Below are 18,729 nucleotides of genomic sequence, written 5' to 3'. Positions count from 1 at the left end.
CATCACATTATATTGTTACCCAGGTAGCATTTGTTCCTCATGTACAATGTTCAAATGGAGAAACTGTGAATTCAGGGTCTGTTATCTGCAAGGCATGGTGCTAGGCATTTTGGGCTTCAAAGGAGTATAACCCAGACTGAGCTGCGAAGGACTTTTAATTTAAATAGATAGACAGACCCACTCACGTGCAAAGATGATAGTGTCACATATCGGTACCTCATTAGTCTTTGCCCCTAGCATGTCTTCTGATCTCTGGGTTGAGGGCACCTCCTCAGTAATAATACTGCATATTTCCTCTGGTTGCCTTTTATCGCACTCTCCTACAATTTCATGTGTACTCATCCATACGCCACTCTCATCTGTGGATTCCATGGGGAAGCATGATGGGTAGATAAGGCCAGGTGAGTGGTAGAGGGAATAAGGGGTATCAGGATTCAGACCATTTTCTTATTTGAAAGAACATGGGGAATACAAGCAACGCGTGGGAGTGGGAACCTGGGGTGGGGGGATTGAGATAGGTAAGGATTAATTTGGAAGTGGGGGAATATTGTGAAATAATATTTAAAAAAAATTTTAATGTTTTATTTATTCTGGGGACAGAGAGAGAGAGAGAGAGAGAGAGAGAGAGAGAGAGAGAGACAAAGCGTGAGCAGGGCAGAGGCAGAGAGAGAGGGAGACAGAATCCGAAGCAGGCTCCAGGCTCTGAGTTGCCAGCACAGAGTCTGATGAGGGGCTCGAACTCCTGAACCGTGAGATCATGACATGAGCCAAAATCAGATGCTTAGCCATCCAGGAGCCCCCAGACATCTTTTTAAAAAATGGTATCTCCTTATCTTCTTCTTTTTTTAATGTTCATTTATCTTTGACAAAGCGAGAGAGAGAGAGAGAGAGAGAGAGAGAGAGAGAGAGAGAGAGACAGACAGAGTACAAGCAGAGGAAAGGCAGAGAGAGAGGGAGACACAGAATCCAAAGCAAGCTCCAGGCTCTGAGCTGTCAGCACGGAGCCCGACATAGGGCTCAAACCCACAAACCATGAGATCATGACCTGAACCAGAGTCAGGTGCTTAACAGACTGAGCTACCTGGGCACTCCTCTCCTTATCTTCTTAAGTGTGTTTAGTCTTGGGAAGGGTTTCACTGGTCATATCCTTGTCCTGGGGAACATAGTCCACATGTTCGATGTCTCTCAAGAGTCCACAGGTAGGTGCTTCATTTTGATTTCCCCAATAGATCTCATATAGATGGGCAGAAAAGGGGCCAAAGGCCAACGTCTGTTGAGTTTCACATAATTTTAACGTCTATGGCAGGCTCATGCACACATAAATTAGGGGTGCTATGAATCTGTCTTTTCTGCCAGTGCCTTGCTCTAAGTGCTGAACAACAGTTTACGTATTTATAAATCTCTTCTGGTATGATGGCCACGTAAGGGACGGTGAACTAATTTTTTTTTCATGAGACCTACTAGGACACTAGGCAAATTACTAAAGATAGATGTTTTTTGTTGTTGTATTGGGGTTATGTTACCAAATTAGGAGAAATACTGCCAATTCAAAAGATGGTTGATTACTTGAATGATGTTTCTTTGTAATGTTCACCCAATTATTCAATTGGTAGTAATTTAGCACTGTGTGGGAAAGACTACAGGACCTGAAATTTCTGTGTTCTGTGCTTGCCTCTATATGTTGATTATAAAGGCCACCTGAAGATAATCTTGTCACCAATATTATTTGCTCTCCATGAGTATGAAAATAATACTACATGCTCATTTCAAAAAACTTGGAAAGTATGGAAAAGCATAATGAAGTCTTGAAAAATCTCCTATTTACCTCTCAGAGATGATCACTGTTAACATTTCAGTACTTTGTTTTCTTTTTTCTAATCATAATTTTTAACACAGTTGCAATCATGTGTGTGTAGTTTTATTGATTACATTTTTCATTGAGATTATCAGCTAACATGTTTATTAAAATATTTATTAAATGTTATGAAGTTATTGTAAATGTAAGTTTTAGTAATTGAATAATATCTTATGATGTAAAATTACATGATTGGGGCGCCTGGGTGGCGCAGTCGGTTAAGTGTCCGACTTCAGCCAGGTCACGATCTTGCGGTCCGTGAGTTCGAGCCCCGCGTCAGGCTCTGGGCTGATGGCTCAGAGCCTGGAGCCTGTTTCTCATTCTGTGTCTCCCTCTCTCTCTGCCCCTCCCCCATTCATGCTCTGTCTCTCTCTGTCCCAAAAATAAATAAACGTTGAAAAAAAAATTAAAAAAAAATAAAATAAAATAAAATTACATGATTAATTTACTATTCTCCCAACATTAAACATGAAGTCTTTAAAACAATTTTTTTTAGGGCTGCCTGGGTGGTGCAGTCAGTTAAGCATCCGGCTCTTGAACTCTGCTCAGGTCATGGTTTGTGAGTTCAAGCCCCGCATGGGGTTCTGCGCTGGTGGTAGAGAGCCTTCTTGGGATTCTGTCTCTCCTTCTCTCTGCCCCTCCCTCACTTGTGCATATTTCTCTCTTTCTCAAAATGAATAAACGGACTTAAAATGTTTTTTTGAATAACGCCACAGTTAACAGTTTGAAGTATAAATCCCGTCCTTAGACTGTACTCCATTCAAAGTAGAGACTTGGCCATCCACGTTGTAGCCTTTTTTGTGACTAGAAGCTCAGCCTGCTTTTTCAGCTTTTCTGTAAATGTGCCTAAGCTTCCACTATATCGAAATTACAGTTATGGAAGGTACCATATTTCCTTTTTTTTTTTTTTTTAAGCTCTCTACTCTTCCTAGAACGATTTTTCCACTTCTCTTCTTGCAGGTTCTCATTCCCCCATCTCAATTCTTTGCCTCATCTGCCTGGTAAAGTAATTATCATTTAATGCGTGGTATAAAGCCAGCAGAGCCATCTGGAAAAACTTCCCTGACTTTCCTTGCCATGTGTGCCTTGCCCCCATGCTACTGTCAGCCAATACTTTCATCTTCTTCTCTCTCAGCCCCCCATCCATATTCAGGCTGAGATACGTGAATTTTCCATTTAATTGGACTTAATAGTGGCGATTTCATATGGCTCCTCTTAATACATATACACATCAATGATCCACTACATTTCTTTCTTTACCATTAGATTGTGTCAGTGCCTGACCCATAAAAGGTCTTTTGACATTTGACATTCTTTTGAACCGCCTGACATTTTCCAAATGTCTGCCTGATTCTCTGCTGGAGCACCCAGCCTACTAATTATCAGATACGAGGCACTAAATATATATTTATTAGTATATATGTATATACTAATATATATGTATATATGTATATAGTATATAGTATATATGAATGAAGAATAGATAAGCTTTATGCCCATTTATGTTTTTATACATATGAATATATGAGAGGCATCTTAATTTTTGCTGCTTCTAAAGTTAAAGCTGATTTTTTAATTCTAATTCTTTCAAGTTCAACTCTGTTTTTTCTTCTAAGCCTGGCTGTCTCATCCCTTAATCATTTGGTGGCTCAATAATATCATCTCTTGATTTTCCTTTCATTATTTTAAGCAGGTAGAATAATGCCAAGCACAGTATTGTGTAAATTTGGCCAATGTGTCTTGTGAAAATAGACGATGTCCCTGATCTTTTGTGTGCCAGTCTCATTAAAACTTCCAACGTGGGGCGCCTGGGTGGCGCAGTCGGTTAAGCGTCCGACTTCAGCCAGGTCACGATCTCTCGGTCCCTGAGTTCGAGCCCCGCGTCAGGCTCTGGGCTGATGGCTCAGGGCCTGGAGCCTGTTTCGGATTCTGTGTCTCCCTCTCTCTCTGCCCCTCCCCCATGCATGCTCTGTCTCTCTCTGTCCCAAAAAAAAAAAAAAAAAAAAAAAAGTTGAAAAAAAAACTTCCAACGTTTGCGTCCCTCATGGCACTTTCAGTGTGAAGCATGAGAATTACCAAAAGCACTTCTGCAGAACTTTTCTGTTCCCTGGATAGTGAGTGCTTCTATCTTCGTGCTGTTAGTAACCCAAGAGCAGATTGGCTGGTTTACTGATAAACTATTAAATCCTGACTTTTTTTCCTTCTTTCTCCCACTGCTTACGTTGGGGGCCATTTTGTTTACCTTTCAATTTTTATTAATTTTTTATTGAGAGAGAGAGCATGCACACACGTGAGCAGGGGAGGGGCAGAAGGAGAGGGAAAGAGAGACTCTTTAGCAGGCTCCACGCCCAGTGCCCATGACCGTGAGATCATGACCTGACCAAAATCCAGAGTCAGATGCTTAATCAACTGAGACACCCAGGTGCCCCAAGTTGGGGCCATTTTAAATCCCATGAGCATAAGCCCTAAAGAGTAAAAGGGGAAACAAAAATAAATGCAACTTCTATGCCATGTCACGTTGCTATTTTGTTAGCACCTTGGCTATTATATAATGGGGAAAATACTAAAACGACAAAAATGTGGATTATCTTTCTATTTTGCCTTCCCAGCTTCTGTTTCTCAGAACTGTGGTGTGGGTGATGTGTGTTCACTTAAGGTAGTTAATGTAAATGGGAACACAATGCACTTGGAAGGACGGGGGTGCCTTCTACTCTCCCTGAGGTGGGTCCTATCGCTAAACACTTATGAAGGAAGAATGAAACCTTCCCTAGTCAAGCTTTGTGCCTCTCCCATGTTCCTTTGTGAACGGTCAGACCCTTGTGAGCCCCTTTTTGCCCCTCCATATGGTGATAGAGGGCTGGCAGAGATTTCACTGGAGGCAACAGATGGGCAAGCATTTTTTTCATTATTTTCACGACTATTTAATTTCCTAGTGATAAAATTGGGTTTTATATTGTAGCCACATAAGCTCCTTTCTTTGCCATTCTATGCTTGTGGAAGAGGTGTAGGTCGATTTCATCTTAGTATTCTGTGTTTTTTACAAAGTCAGGTTTCAGCGACGGTGTGTTTTCCAGGTGGTGAGATTGGCCTGGTGCCTTGTTATGATACCATTACATTGGTGGTTTCGGATGGAGAAGCTGGTCCTTATGTGAATGGCTGTTGCTACAATGGGCCTCATCCATCTGTTCCTCTTCATGAGTCCTTTCCAGTGTATGACCTCAACATCACAGTACACCCAGTGGACAACCAATCACCTTCAATTGCAATAGGTGACAATGTTTTCTTCTATTAAAGTTCTAACATCTCACCTAGTGTCATAACTGTGGTTTAGTAAAATACTATGCACTTGAATTATAGTTAAAATAAACTACAGAATTGCCTATGATAATTGCCTCAATGCAAATTTGTGGAAAACTCAAAGTGTATAAAAGATTGCAGGGCAAAGGAATTTATTTGTTTCAAAATTTAGGTAATTCTGTATGGAGAGAGAGTGCAAGTATGTTTGTGAGTGTGTGTGTGTGTGTGTGTGTGTGTGTGTGCGTGTGTGTGTGTTATGGGATCAGGACAACATTGGAATCCTCAAATATTCTGGCTGTATTTCACATGGGGAAATATCATTTGTCTGCTGGAGAGAGAGTAATTTATTTTCTCCATAATAATTTCTATTAGAACAGAATGAAAATACCAGAGAGACCATTTATATACATTTAACCTTATTTGCTTTTTAGAAAGTCATCGCTTCATAGACATTATGTATATGTTCTGTTGCTTAGAAAAAAAATACGAGCATATGTATGGATGTTATTGTAATTTGCAAACTATCTCCCAAGCAATGTTCTGGAAAGGAAGCTTTATCCCTGCAGAATAATTAAGCACCAAGGCATGGAAAAAATGTTCGTTATGAGTAATTCATAATAGCTTGCAGGCAATTAACGCTCTGACAAACAGAGGTACCAGCTGATCTTGAAGAGTACATAAACTACATTTAGTGGCTTATCATTAAAACAGTTTGGCAATTCTTATTTTCATTTGTCACTTCTATAGAGACACAAGGGAAATCAGAGTTCCTTGAGAATGACTAAAGGGCTGTACTAGAGCATTTGGTATTTCTGCTGTCTTTCCATTATTGTCTGGCTTGCTTGTACAAGACAAAAATATAATTCCGTAAGTCAAATTAAATTCCACCCATTACCCCTGAATATTTTCACTGTCAGGAGAAATTATGCCAGAGGAAGTGAACATCTCCCATGGAAGCGTATTTGCACATGGGAGGCTTCTCTGAATTGGAATTACAATCACTCCCTTTTGTCTTCACTATTCTGATTAGGGGATTTCACACTAAGTCATAATTGTGTTATTATTTGTATGCAGGTACCATGTTCGTTGTAGATGAGGGTTTCTCAGCAGCCATTACCATTAACCATTTGTCCGCCACTGACCCTGATACTGCAGCGGATGACTTGGAAGTTGTTTTGGTTTCTCTTCCCCAGTTTGGCTACCTTGAAAACACTCTTCCTTCTGCAGGTTTTGAAAAAAGCAATATGGGCATAAGCATAGGTAAGTCATGGCTTCGTGGCTAGCGGTCACTTGCCTATGTCTATGTATCTGATTTGCCAAATCATGCTTAATGACTGCGTAAGGACTTCAGCATTGTTCAAAGCACTGTATACGTTCAAGGAATTATTATTATAGCTGATATTTTTGAAAATTATTCTTTTTATCTTAATTTTCTGTTTTGAGTTTCCTTATGTATGGGAGTTTACTTCAAAGTAAGTGGAAATGTCACATCGGAAAACTATAAGAATAAATACTGAAGAAGGAATGTTTTAAATTTTTTTTTTAATGTTTATTTATTTTTGAGACAGAGAGAGACAGAGCATGAATGGGGGAGGGGCCGAGAGAGAGGGAGACACAGAATCGGAAGCAGGCTCCAGGCTCTGAGCCATCAGCCCAGAGCACGACGCAGGGCTCGAACTCACGGGCTGTGAGATCGTGACCTGAGCTGAAGTCGGACGCTCAACCGACTGAGCCACCCAGGCGCCCCAGAAGGAATGTTTTAAAAGACCTTCATAGCAACCCAGAATACTGTGATATCATAAATCTGGTGGAGCTCACAGGTCTCATTCTCCTAACCTTTTAGCACTTTTAAAAGACAATGGCAGAAAAGATCAGGACACGTATCATGGGTGTAACAGAGAGTGAGCCTGAGATGTTGAAGGTGAGGACTTTAATTTTGAAAACGGAATGTATCTCAGATATTTAAATAGCTCTTGTATTTCAGACAATAACAACTAAAACAAAAACATTAATAGAGTGACTGAATGGATAGAAAAAAACAAGACCCAACTACGTGCCTCTTGCAAGAGGCTAAGTTCAGCTTCAAGGACACATATAGGCTCAAAATGAAGGGATGAACAAAGATATCCCATGCAAATGGAAACCAAAAGACAGCAGGGGTACTTACAACAGAGAAAATAGACTTTAAATCCAAACTGTAGCAAGAGACAAAGAAGGTCACTGTAAAATGATAATAGGGTAAATTCATCAGAAGAATATAACAATTATAAATTTATATGCATACAACGTTGGAGCACCTAAATATATTGAGAAAATACTAACAGATCTGAAGGAAGTAATGACAACAATACAATAATAATACTTGGGTACTGAAGTCCCCCACTTTCAACAATGGTATATTCTATCACCCGATGTGTCACAAAACAACTCTTAGACAATTTTGAAAGACTGAAGTCATATCAAGTATCTTTTCTGACCTCAATGGTATGAAATTTAAATCAGTAACAGGAGGAAAACTAGAAAATTCACAAATAAGTGTAAATTAAGACACTCCCGAACAACCAATGGTTCAAGGATGAAATTTTAAAAAAAATCCTGGGGTGTCTGTGTGGCTCAGTCAGTTACACATCTGACTCCTGATTGCAACTCAGCTTGTGATCTTACGGTTTTATGAGCTCAAGCCCCATGACGGGCTCTGAGCACTGATTGAACCTGCTTGGGATTTTTTTTTCTCCTCTCTCCCTCCCTCTCTCTCTGCCCCTCCCCCACTTGTGCTCATTCTGTTTGTCTCAAATAAATACATAAATAAACTTCAGAAAAAGTAAAAGTAAAAAAATCCTACGATTTCTCATCATAAGGAAAAATTTTTCCCTTTCTTTTCTCTTTTTTTGAAGGATTTTATTTTTAAGTAATCTCTACACCCCAAGTGGGGCTCGAACTTACAACCCCAAGATCAAGAGTCTCATAATGTACCAATGGAGCCAGCCAGGTGCCCCTTTTTCTTTCTTTCTTTCTGTTAAAATTGTATCTATATGAAGAGATGAATGGTAGCTGAACCTATTGAGGTAATCATTTCACAATATATGTAAATCAAACCATCGTGCTCTACACCTTAAATTTATACAGTGATGTATGTCAATTATTTTTCAATACAACTGGAAGAAGAAGAAATTTAAAAAATCTTGAAACAAACAACAATGGAAACACAACATACCAGAATATATGAGATGCAGCGAAAGCAGTGCAAAGAAGAAAATTTATAGTGATAGGGCTTACATTAAAACATTATCTCAAATAAACAACATAACTTTATAACTCATGGAACTAGAAAAACAAGAACAAAAGAAGCCCAATTAGCAAGGGGCGCCTGGGTGGCTCAGTCGGTTGGGCGTCCGACTTCAGCTCAGGTCACGATCTTGCAGTCCGTGAGTTCGAGCCCCGCGTCAGGCTCTGGGCTGATGGCTCGGAGCCTGGAGCCTGTTTCCGATTCTGTGTCTCCCTCTCTCTCTGCCCCTCCCCCGTTCATGCTCTGTCTCTCTGTCTCAAAAATAAATAAATGTTAAAAAAAATTAAAAAAAAAAGAAGCCCAATTAGCAAAAAGAAGGAGATAGCAAAGAAGGAGATAGAAGGAGATAGTAGAAATAAATGAAATCGAGACCAGAAAAACAATAGAAACAATACATTAATGAAACTAGGATATGGTCTTTTAAAAAGATAAACAAAATTGGCAAATCTTTACCTAGACTTGCCCTGAAAAAGAGAGGACTCAAAATTTGAAATGAAGAAGAGATATTACAACTGATACCACAGTTATACAGAGGATCAGAAGAGGCTACTAGGAACAACCATACATCAACAAATTAGACAATCTGAGAGAAATGGGTAAATTCCTAGAAACATACAACTTACCAAATCTCAGTCATGATGAACTAGAAACCCTGAAGAGACCTATAATAAGTAAGGAGATTCAATCAGTAATCCAAAACCTCCTGAGAAAGAAAAGACCAGGACCAGATGTTTTTGCAGGTTCTATCGAACTTTTAAAGAAGAATTAACGCTATTTCTTCCCACACTCTTGCAAAACATTGAATATGAGGAAAAACTCCCCGACTCATTTTATAAGACCAGCATTACCCTGATACCAAAGCCAGGTAAGGATACTGTAAGAAAACCATAGACCAATCCCTGAAGAATGTAGATGCAAAAATTCATCAGAAAATATTGACAAACTGAATTCAATGGTACATTAAAAGGATCATACACCTTACATTAAATGGTACATTGAAAGGATCAAGTGGGAATTCTACCTGGGATGCAAGGATGGTCAGCATATGTAAATCAATAAATGTGATACACCAAATTGATAGACTAAAAGACTATGATCATCTCTATAGATACAGAAAAAGCATTTGACAAAATTCAACAATATTTATGATAAAAACTGTCAACAAATTCGGTATAGAAGGTATATACCCCAATGTAATAAAGGTCATATATGACAAATTCACAAGTGGCAGCATACTCTAAACGGTTAAAAGCTTTGCTTCCAAGATGAGGACAAAAACAAGTATGCCCACTCTTATCATTCTTATTCAACACAGTACTGAAAGTCCTAGCCAGGATAATGAGACAAGAAAAGGAAATAAAAGGTATCCAAGTAAGAAGGAAGAAGTAAAATTGTCTCTTTTTGCAGCTTATATGATATTACATGTAGAAATTTCTCAAGATTTTACTAAGGGGTGCCTGGGTGGCTCAGTGGATTTCAGCTCACGTCATGATCTCACAGTTAATCGTTTCAAGCCCTATGACGGGCTCTGCATTGACAGTGTGGAGCCTGCTTGGGATTCTCTCTCTCTGTCTCTCCTTCTGCCTCTCCCCTACTCTTGCATGGGGGCTCTCTGTCTGTCTGTCTCTTTCAAAAATGAATAATTAAACTTGAAAAAAATTTAAAAAAAATTTCACCAAAAAACTATTAGAACAAGTCAACAAAATAAGTCAAGTTTTAGGATACAAAAACAACATTAAAAAATCGGTTGTATTTCTATATACTAATGATGAACTATTGAAAAAGCAAACAATTTCATTCACAATAGAATTGAAAACAATGAAATACGTAAGAATAAAATCAAACAAGGAAGTGAAAAATTTATATACCAAAAACTATAAGACATAGAATTGATGTCTTGATGGAAGAATTTGAAAAAGACATAAGCAAATGGAAAGATATATTCATGGATCAAAAGTGTTAATGTTGTTAAAATGTCGGTACTACCTGAAGCCATCTATAGCTTTGAAGGCAATCACTATCAAAATTTAAATGGCATTTTTCACAGAGACAGAACAAACAATCCTAAAATTTCTATGGGAGCACAAAAGACCTTGAATTCTGAAAGCAATCTTGAGAAAGAATAAAGCTGGATGCATTATGTTCTCTAATTTAAAAGTATATTGCAAAGCTATAATAATCAAAATGCTATGGTGTTAAAACAGTATGGCATAAAAATAGGCATATAGATCAGTAGAACAGAATGAAAGAGCTCAGAAGTAAGTCCATGCAGGGGCGCCTGGGTGGCTTAGTTGGTTAGGCATCCAACCTCGGCTCAAGTCATGATCTCATGGTTTATGGGTTTGAGCCCTGTGTTGGGCTCTGTGCTGACAGTTCAGAGCCTGGAGCCTGCTTTGGATTCTGTGTCTCCCTCTCTCTCTTCCCCTCCCCTGCTTGTGTTCTCTCTCTCTCTCAAAAATGAATAAACATTAAAAAAATTTTTTTAAAGAAGTAAGTCCATGCATATATGATCATTTAATTTATGACAAAGGAGCCAAGAATATACACTAAGAAAAGGACAATAAATGGTGTTGGGAAAACTGGACAGCCTCATGCAAAAGAATGAAAATGAACCACTGTCTTATGCCATGCAACAAACAAACAAACAACAACAAAAAACAAAAAACAAAAAACTCAAAATAGATTAAATACTTGGATGTAAAACCTTAAATCATAAAGCTCCTAGAAGGAAACATAGGTGGTGAACTCTTGACATTGATCTTGGCAGTGGTTTTTTGGATTTGACACCAAAAGCAAAGGCAACAAATGCAAAAATCAAGAAAGACTACATCAAACTAAAAAGCTTCTGCAGAAGAAGCAGTCAACAAAATGGAAAGACAACCTGCAGGATGGAAGGAAATATTTATAAACCATATATCTGATAAGGGATCAATATCTAAAATGTGTAAAGGACTCACTGATATAACTCAGCAGCAAAGAAGCCCAAACAATCTGATTTAAAAATGGACAGAAGGCTTGAATAGATAGTTCTCCAAAGAAGACATACAAATGGCCAATAGGTACATGAAAAGTGCTCAACATCACTCATCACTAGGGAAATTCCAGTCTAAACCACAATGAGATATCACTTCCCCCCTGTTAGAATAGCTCTTATCAAAAAGACAAGAGATAACAAATGCTGGTAAGGATGTGGAAAAAATGTAACCCTTTGGGCATTGTTGGTAGGAATGTAAGTTGGTATAGCTACTGTGGAGATTCTTCACAAAATTAAAAATAGAAGTGTCATATGATCCAGCAATTCTGCTTCTAGGTATATATTCAAATGAATGAAAACAGGATATCAAAGAGATGCCTATATTCTGATGTTCATTGTGCCATTATTGACAATAGCCCAACACATGGTAACAACCTACATGTCCGTTGATGGATGAATGGATAAAGCAAATGTGATACAAATACATGATAGAATATTATTCAACCACAACAAGAAGGAAATCCTGCCATTTGCAATATATATATATATATATATATATATATATATATATATATATATGGACTTTCAGAGCATTATGTTAAGTGAAATACATTAGAGAAAGACAAATACCATATGATCTCACTTATATGTGGAATCTGAAACAGTTGTACTCATAGAAACAGAGTAGAATAGTGGTTACTAGGGGCTGGAGGGTGGGACAAGTGGAGAGATGTTGGTTGAAGGGTGCAAACTTTCAGTTATAAAATGAATAATTTCCAGGGATCTAAGGTATAGCATGGTGACTCTAGTTAATACTGTATTGTATGCTTGAAAGTTGATTTGAGAGTAAAGTGTAATGTTTTCACTGTAACAACAAAATGGTAATCACATGAAGTGAATGATGTGTTAACAAACATTATTGTGGTAACATTTTACAACGTATGTGTGTACCAAATCATCACATGGGAAAACTTAAACTTATGGTGTTATATGTCAATTATATCTCAATAAAGCTGGGGGGAAAAGATTTATTGCCCTAAAGGTACGCATTTGGCCTGTGACTTAATGCTCAACATAGAGCATTTTTCTCTTTTGTTTTAAGGCAGTGTCAAAATACCAAAAGCTCAAGTCAGGTCATTCCAATCAATCCAACTTGTTGCTTGATATGTACGTCAAGTAGGCAGAAGATTCACTGAGTCTTTTTTTTTGCTTTTATATGCGAGAAATAGTCTCTTTCTTTTTTTTTTTTTTGAGTATCCTCTTCTTGTTTTTTGAATTAATTTATTTTTGAAAGAGAGAGAGAGTGTGAGTGAGCAAGGGGCAGAGAGGGGGAGAGAGAGAGAGAGAATCCCACGAGGAACAGAGACAGGAAAAGAGAGAGAATCCTGAAATGGGGCTTGAGCTCACTCGATGTGTGGCTCGAGTGTACCTGATGCGGGGCTCAAGCTCACCCAAAGCGGGGCTCAGGCTCATGAACCATGAGACCATGACCCAAGCTAAAGTCAGAGGCTTAATCAACTGAGCCACCCAGCACCCCGAGATAGTCTTTTTCTTATCCAAGCATAATAAGAACTGTTTATAGGAGCAGTGGTTTTAATCAAGGGAAGATCTCTCTTAACATTCATTCTAACCATATAAAGAATAGTCATGAAGTCCCTACACATCCTGGTTAGCAGTTATCATCTTCCTGTTCTCCATGCAGATTTTAATCCTTCCTTATGATTTATGGGTATCTGTTTTTTGTTGATGGCTGACAGATATTACAGCAGCCCCCGATAGCTGATTCTTGGGTCAACTGCAATGATCTCTTATTTGCTTTTCTTTGAAATAAGCTATTGTGTTAAGGATTAAGGATCAGTAGCTTGGGGAAAAAAAAAAAAAGTTTTTCTAATTTACCTGCTCCGTGTTGGTATGCTCTAGCTTCGTTCCAGTGGAAAGACATGAAGGCTTTACACATTAACTATGTGCAATCCAGACATCTGAGGATGGAACCGACGGCTGACCAGTTCATGGTGTATGTCACAGATGGGAAGCGACGCTCCTTGGAGATACCGTTTCACGTTATAATCAACCCCACAAATGATGAAGCTCCTGACTTTGTAGTACAGAATATTACTGTAAGAAAGATACCAGAATTTTCCATTTCTTTTTTTTTTTATCATTTTCTGATTTTATTTTCACCTAGCTCATTTACATCGGTCCAGGTGTCCTTAATACATTAAGTTGACTAGAAATGGGGAGAACACTAGATTATATAATGCAATTACTTGAAAAAATGGGTCTAATAATAATGATGGTGATGAAAGTAATAATTGCTAACATACAGAATTGCATCGATGCGATTACAGTTGCATATATATATTATATATATAATATATAATATTATATATATAATATATAATATATAATATATATATATATAATATATAATATATATATAATATATATATATATATATATATATATATATATATATATATATATATATTAGATGGAGTTCTTAGTGGGTTGTAGGTACTATTTCAAGTCCTTTACATGTGTTCATATTGAATACTCACAATAGGCTTTTAGGGTGATGCTATTGTTATTGCTATTGAGTAACTGAAAAAATGAGGCATAAAGAGGTTAGCTTAGTGGCCCAAGATCCCAGGGCTTGGAAATAAGTGGCATAAGGAGTGGTACATGGGAAATTTGCACCCAGGCAGTTTGATTTCCATAGCATGTCCTCTTAACTAATACTGTAATGACAAGGACTCTTAATTCACATATATTAAGGCATCTTTTTATATAACTATTTATAAAGGTATATGAAATGAAAAAACTATAATTTGAATCATGCTTTTTATGTAGTTTAAAAAATATTTTTAGGGGCTCCTGGGTGGCGCAGTCGGTTAAGCGTCCGACTTCAGCCAGGTCACGATCTCGTGGTCCGTGAGTTCGAGCCCCGCGTCGGGCTCTGGGCTAATGGCTCAGAGCCTGGAGCCTGTTTCCGATTCTGTGTCTGCCTCTCTTTCTGCCCCTCGCCCGTTCATGCTCTGTCTCTCTCTGTCCCAAAAATAAATAAACGTTGAAAAAAAAATTTTTTTTTATATTTTTATGTGAAAATGTTTGTTAGTTTTATTTAAAAATTCAGATATATAGTTAAAATGGCCATGATATCACTCCACCGATAACACCTCTTGTCTTTAAAAACATGGTAATAAAAATATATAGTTATACAAGTTAGAATATTGAGAAATATACACAATGAAATATGACAGTCTCTCTCTTCAACAGCCCCTACCCAAAGCCACTCCCCATTGACTGCATTTTTAGTAATCCCCCAAAAATAATTTGTGCACATGCCAGTGATGTGTGTGTTTGTGTGTATGTATGTATATATATATAATATATGTGCAATTTTTCTGTATGTTTTACTTATAAATCAGGGATCGTATTATACCTACAAATCTCTACTTTAAAAAAAACCTACCTATGTATATTGGGAAACTTTTCATATTAGCATATAATCTTTTAAAACAATTCTATTGTTTATATATGATTATTTAATTCAGACATACATATAGCAAATCTTGATTAAATGGATGAGCACAGGCTTTGAAATAAGACGAACTTGGGTGTTGCTGTTTACTAGTTGTGGGGTTCTGGACAAGTTATTTTTCTTTATGCTTCTCTTTCCTTATCTGCAAAATGTGCATCAAATCCTTAAGGGGTAGCCATGATGATCAAGGTGGCCAGGCACATACTAGACCCTTAGTAAACAGGTGCCACTTGTATTATTGTTATTATGTTTGTCATCTTTTTTTCAGACATTTCCCAAAGCAAATATGATCTATTTTGAAACCATTATCTAGCCTTATTTGTCACTAAAAATTATCAAATTCTGAATACAAAAGTCTTTATTTGATATGCATTTTCTTTTTTTTTTTTTACATTTATTTATTTTTGAGAGAGAGAGAGACAGAGCACAAGTGGGGGAGGGGCAGAGAGAGAGAGGGAGACACAGAATCCGTAGCAGACTCCAGGCTCTGAGCTGTAAGCACAGAGCCCGACACGGGGCTTGAAGTCACAAGCCATGAGATCACGACCTGAACCAAAGTTGGATGCTTAACCAGTGGAGCCACCCAGGTGCCCCATGGATATGAATTTTCTACTGATTGTTCACAGTATATGAGAGTCACCTCACAATGAGATTTGAGAGCCAGCTCCTGCCCTTCCTCTTCTATTGGCCCATGGGTTTCTCTGGAGAGTACTTCAGTAATTATGAGAGAGAGGAAAACTGTATAAATGATTCCTTCTGTACTTAACTCTATTGTTTTGTATCTATCTAGGGTTGGGGTTTCTGAAATAATTAAGCCATTGGGAAATTGTCCCTTGCTCTTCTCCAAAAGTAATCATGCTTCTTACCTGTGTACTCCTTAGAGAAGCTGTTGAAGAGTAACAAATACAGACCTCCATTGTTATTGGCAAAGCTGGCTTTAAGCTTCAAGTGATTTTTTTTAATGTTTTTTTTTTAATGTTTATTTATTTTTGAGAGACAGAGAGAGACAGAGCATGAGAGGCGGAGGGGCAGAAAGAGAGGGAGTCACAGAATCCGAAGCAGGCTTCAGTCTCTGAGCTGTCAGCACAGAGCCCGACACAGGGCTCAAACTCACGGGCTGCGAGATCATGACCTGAGCTGAAGTTAGATGCTTAACCGACTGAGCCACCGAGGCACCCCCAAGTGATTTTTTAAAATAGTCATATTTATTTTGCTTTCTTGTGGAAAAGTATTTCTCTTGTAGACAGTCAAGCTTGATCAAGTCAGGATGCAACTTGCAAAAAAAAAATGAGGTTTTAGTTTAAGATATGATAATCCATTTCAAAACTGCTCTGCTAGTATGCTTCTGCATTTTGTGTATATTGATCTAAACCTTTTATTTACAATCTCAGTCAATGAAGTGTACAAAAAAGAATCCCAAATGTTTTCAATGGAATTTTTCAGTCATGTTGTAATTTATCATTTTATAAATGAGAAAGGTTGCCATATAGTGAGTCCAAGAGTCTTAAGCCTATGAAGAAGGGTAATTAGAACATATTTTAGGTTGCTTTATTAAAATTCTTGGAGATGGGGCGCCTGGGTGGCGCAGTCGGTTAAGCGTCCGACTTCAGCCAGGTCACGATCTCGTGGTCCTTGAGTTCGAGCCCCGTGTCAGGCTCTGGGCTGATGGCTCGGAGCCTGGAGCCTGTTTCCGATTCTGTGTCTCCCTCTCTCTTTGCCCCTCCCCCGTTCATGCTCTGTCTCTCTCTGTCCCAAAAATAAATAAAATCGTTGAAAAAAAAATTCTTGGAGAAAAACACAAGTTATCATCAAAGATAATTTCATAATTGTATCATTGCACATTAAATTATGATGCCATCTTAGTCCTTAATAAGTAAGACCAGGGGTGCCTGGGTGGCTCAGTCAGTTGAGCGTCCAACTCTTGATTTGGCTCATGGCATAATCCCAGGGTCATGGGATCGAACCCCACGTTGGGCTCCACACTAAGCATGGGGCCTGCTTTAGATTCTGTCTCTTTCTCTCTCCCTCTCTCTCTCTAAAATAATCAAATCAAATCAAAAATAAAATAAAATAATGTAAGGCCAGATACAAGCAAATCAGCATCATTTTAGCCCAAGTATCAGAATGGCAAGTGATTCTTCTTCATCCAAGTGCCGTGGAGACTTGTGGCAGGAAGGCTCTCTCAGTAAGAGAGGCTGAAGAGAAAGGACATTTTCACAAATCTAAACCATATGTATCCTTCATGGCTAACATGCCCACCCGGCCATGAAGACATTCCTGGTCTCCTCCACCCTTTTACACTTCTTGTTTAACCATATTTAGTAGCACTAGATATTTTCTTCCTTGCAGTATAATTATGGATGGAGCAGCCTTCGCAGTCTCATCTACCTTTAATTTTTTAGCATATTCATATCCTCACAGCATGAAGCACAGTGCATCGCAGATTCCCGATAGACTTCTGTTAAATGTATATGTTCTTCTTATTTATATCTTGCTTTGTTTCAAAATAGGAAACAGATATTTCTTTTTTCTCTTTATTCTCACTATGGGAAAAAGATCAAGACAGCTAAGTACCATGTCAAGTTCTAAATGGCTGGATCCCACCTGAAATGAAAAACATTCAGTTCTCTTTGTCCTTAAAGAATTATTAAACCTGAAGTGGGAGGTGGGTGTGGGGGAGGGAGTTCAGGAAAGTTAGAGGCATGAGGATTGGGGAGAGATGAGGGGCCCAGAATTAAAATAAACACCATTATGCTTCCAGAAGCATCCTTCTCAATTGTTGTTGATTGCAATTGAAATACAGAAGGTCTTCCCACAATGACCAAAATTAGAAACCTAGCCACCCCCCTCCCGTGTGAATAGCTGATATTTGTACTGTTTCTAAAGCAGAAACTTAAGAAATATGAAAGCCACGAGGTCCAGGAGGTTAAAATAACAGATTAGGTTCTGAAGGTGAAGGGTCTACAGTTACTTTTACAACTGAACTCTGTAAATTCCAGAAAGCAAACATTCCTTTGATTGCTTTTTCCCTGACCTTTGAATTACGCGGGGAAAAATTGTGTGTGTGTGTGTGTGTGTGTGTGTGTGTGTGTGTGTATCCTCTGTCCTTTATGGAAATGAGTAAAATGCTTTGAAGTAAGTCTTCAGAGAAAACCGGAGAGGGATTAATAAATGTATTCTTTTCTTCCAAAGTCATGTTAAACAAGCCATTTCTTTTTAGGACTCATTACACACAAATTTCGTAGAAATTTTTCAATAGAGTATCTTAAAATTAGTTCTTTTGGGCAATTTCCTAGCAGAAAGACAAATTTTATTTCTACACACCTGAGCTTTTGACTTGTTTTTGTTCAGGTGTGTGAGGGTCAGAGGAAAGAGTTGGATACCTCCATCATCAATGCTGCTGATCTAGACGTTCCCAAGGACTCCTTGCTGTTCAGCATCACTCATAAACCGCGCCATGGCTTCCTCACCAACGGGATGCTTAGCAAAGAGTTTCCTCCAAATAAGCAGCCTGCCAACCCCAGCCAGAGGCATGAACTCGTTCACAGCTTTTCCTTGGAACTTCTCAAGAATGGTATATCACGTTCCACTTCGTTTCATTTGTTCTTGTTGATTTCCTAATTTAGCCCAGAAAAGATAATAATAACTCACAGGAATAAGAAGTGAAGAAATGGCCTTCAACTACGGTATTCATTTATCTCTCAAGGGTTTTCTCTGGGCTCTGGATTAATGTAGGGCATGAAGCCTCGGCTAGAGAGAATGGGTAGTTGAAAAGG

At 38.3% G+C, this 18,729-nt stretch overlaps 1 protein-coding gene across 10 annotated transcripts in view; it reads left to right on the top strand.

Annotated features, from left to right (window-relative positions):
• Positions 1-18,729, top strand: part of FREM1 (FRAS1 related extracellular matrix 1) — a 313,656-nt gene that overhangs the window by 223,808 nt on the left and 71,119 nt on the right. For all 10 annotated transcript variants that reach the window (XM_045043745.1, XM_045043744.1, XM_045043746.1 and 7 more), the window contains 4 exons: positions 4,930-5,124; positions 6,227-6,412; positions 13,333-13,529; positions 18,305-18,527. In XM_045043745.1, coding sequence (XP_044899680.1) covers positions 4,930-5,124; positions 6,227-6,412; positions 13,333-13,529; positions 18,305-18,527 — 801 coding nt within the window. The remainder of the gene's footprint in view (positions 1-4,929; positions 5,125-6,226; positions 6,413-13,332; positions 13,530-18,304; positions 18,528-18,729) is intronic.

This window comes from Felis catus, chromosome D4 (assembly GCF_018350175.1).
Source record: "Felis catus isolate Fca126 chromosome D4, F.catus_Fca126_mat1.0, whole genome shotgun sequence".
NCBI lineage: Eukaryota > Metazoa > Chordata > Mammalia > Carnivora > Felidae > Felis > Felis catus.
The sequence above is the reverse complement of the archived record's forward strand: the minus strand, read 5'-3'. Positions and strand labels throughout refer to the sequence as shown.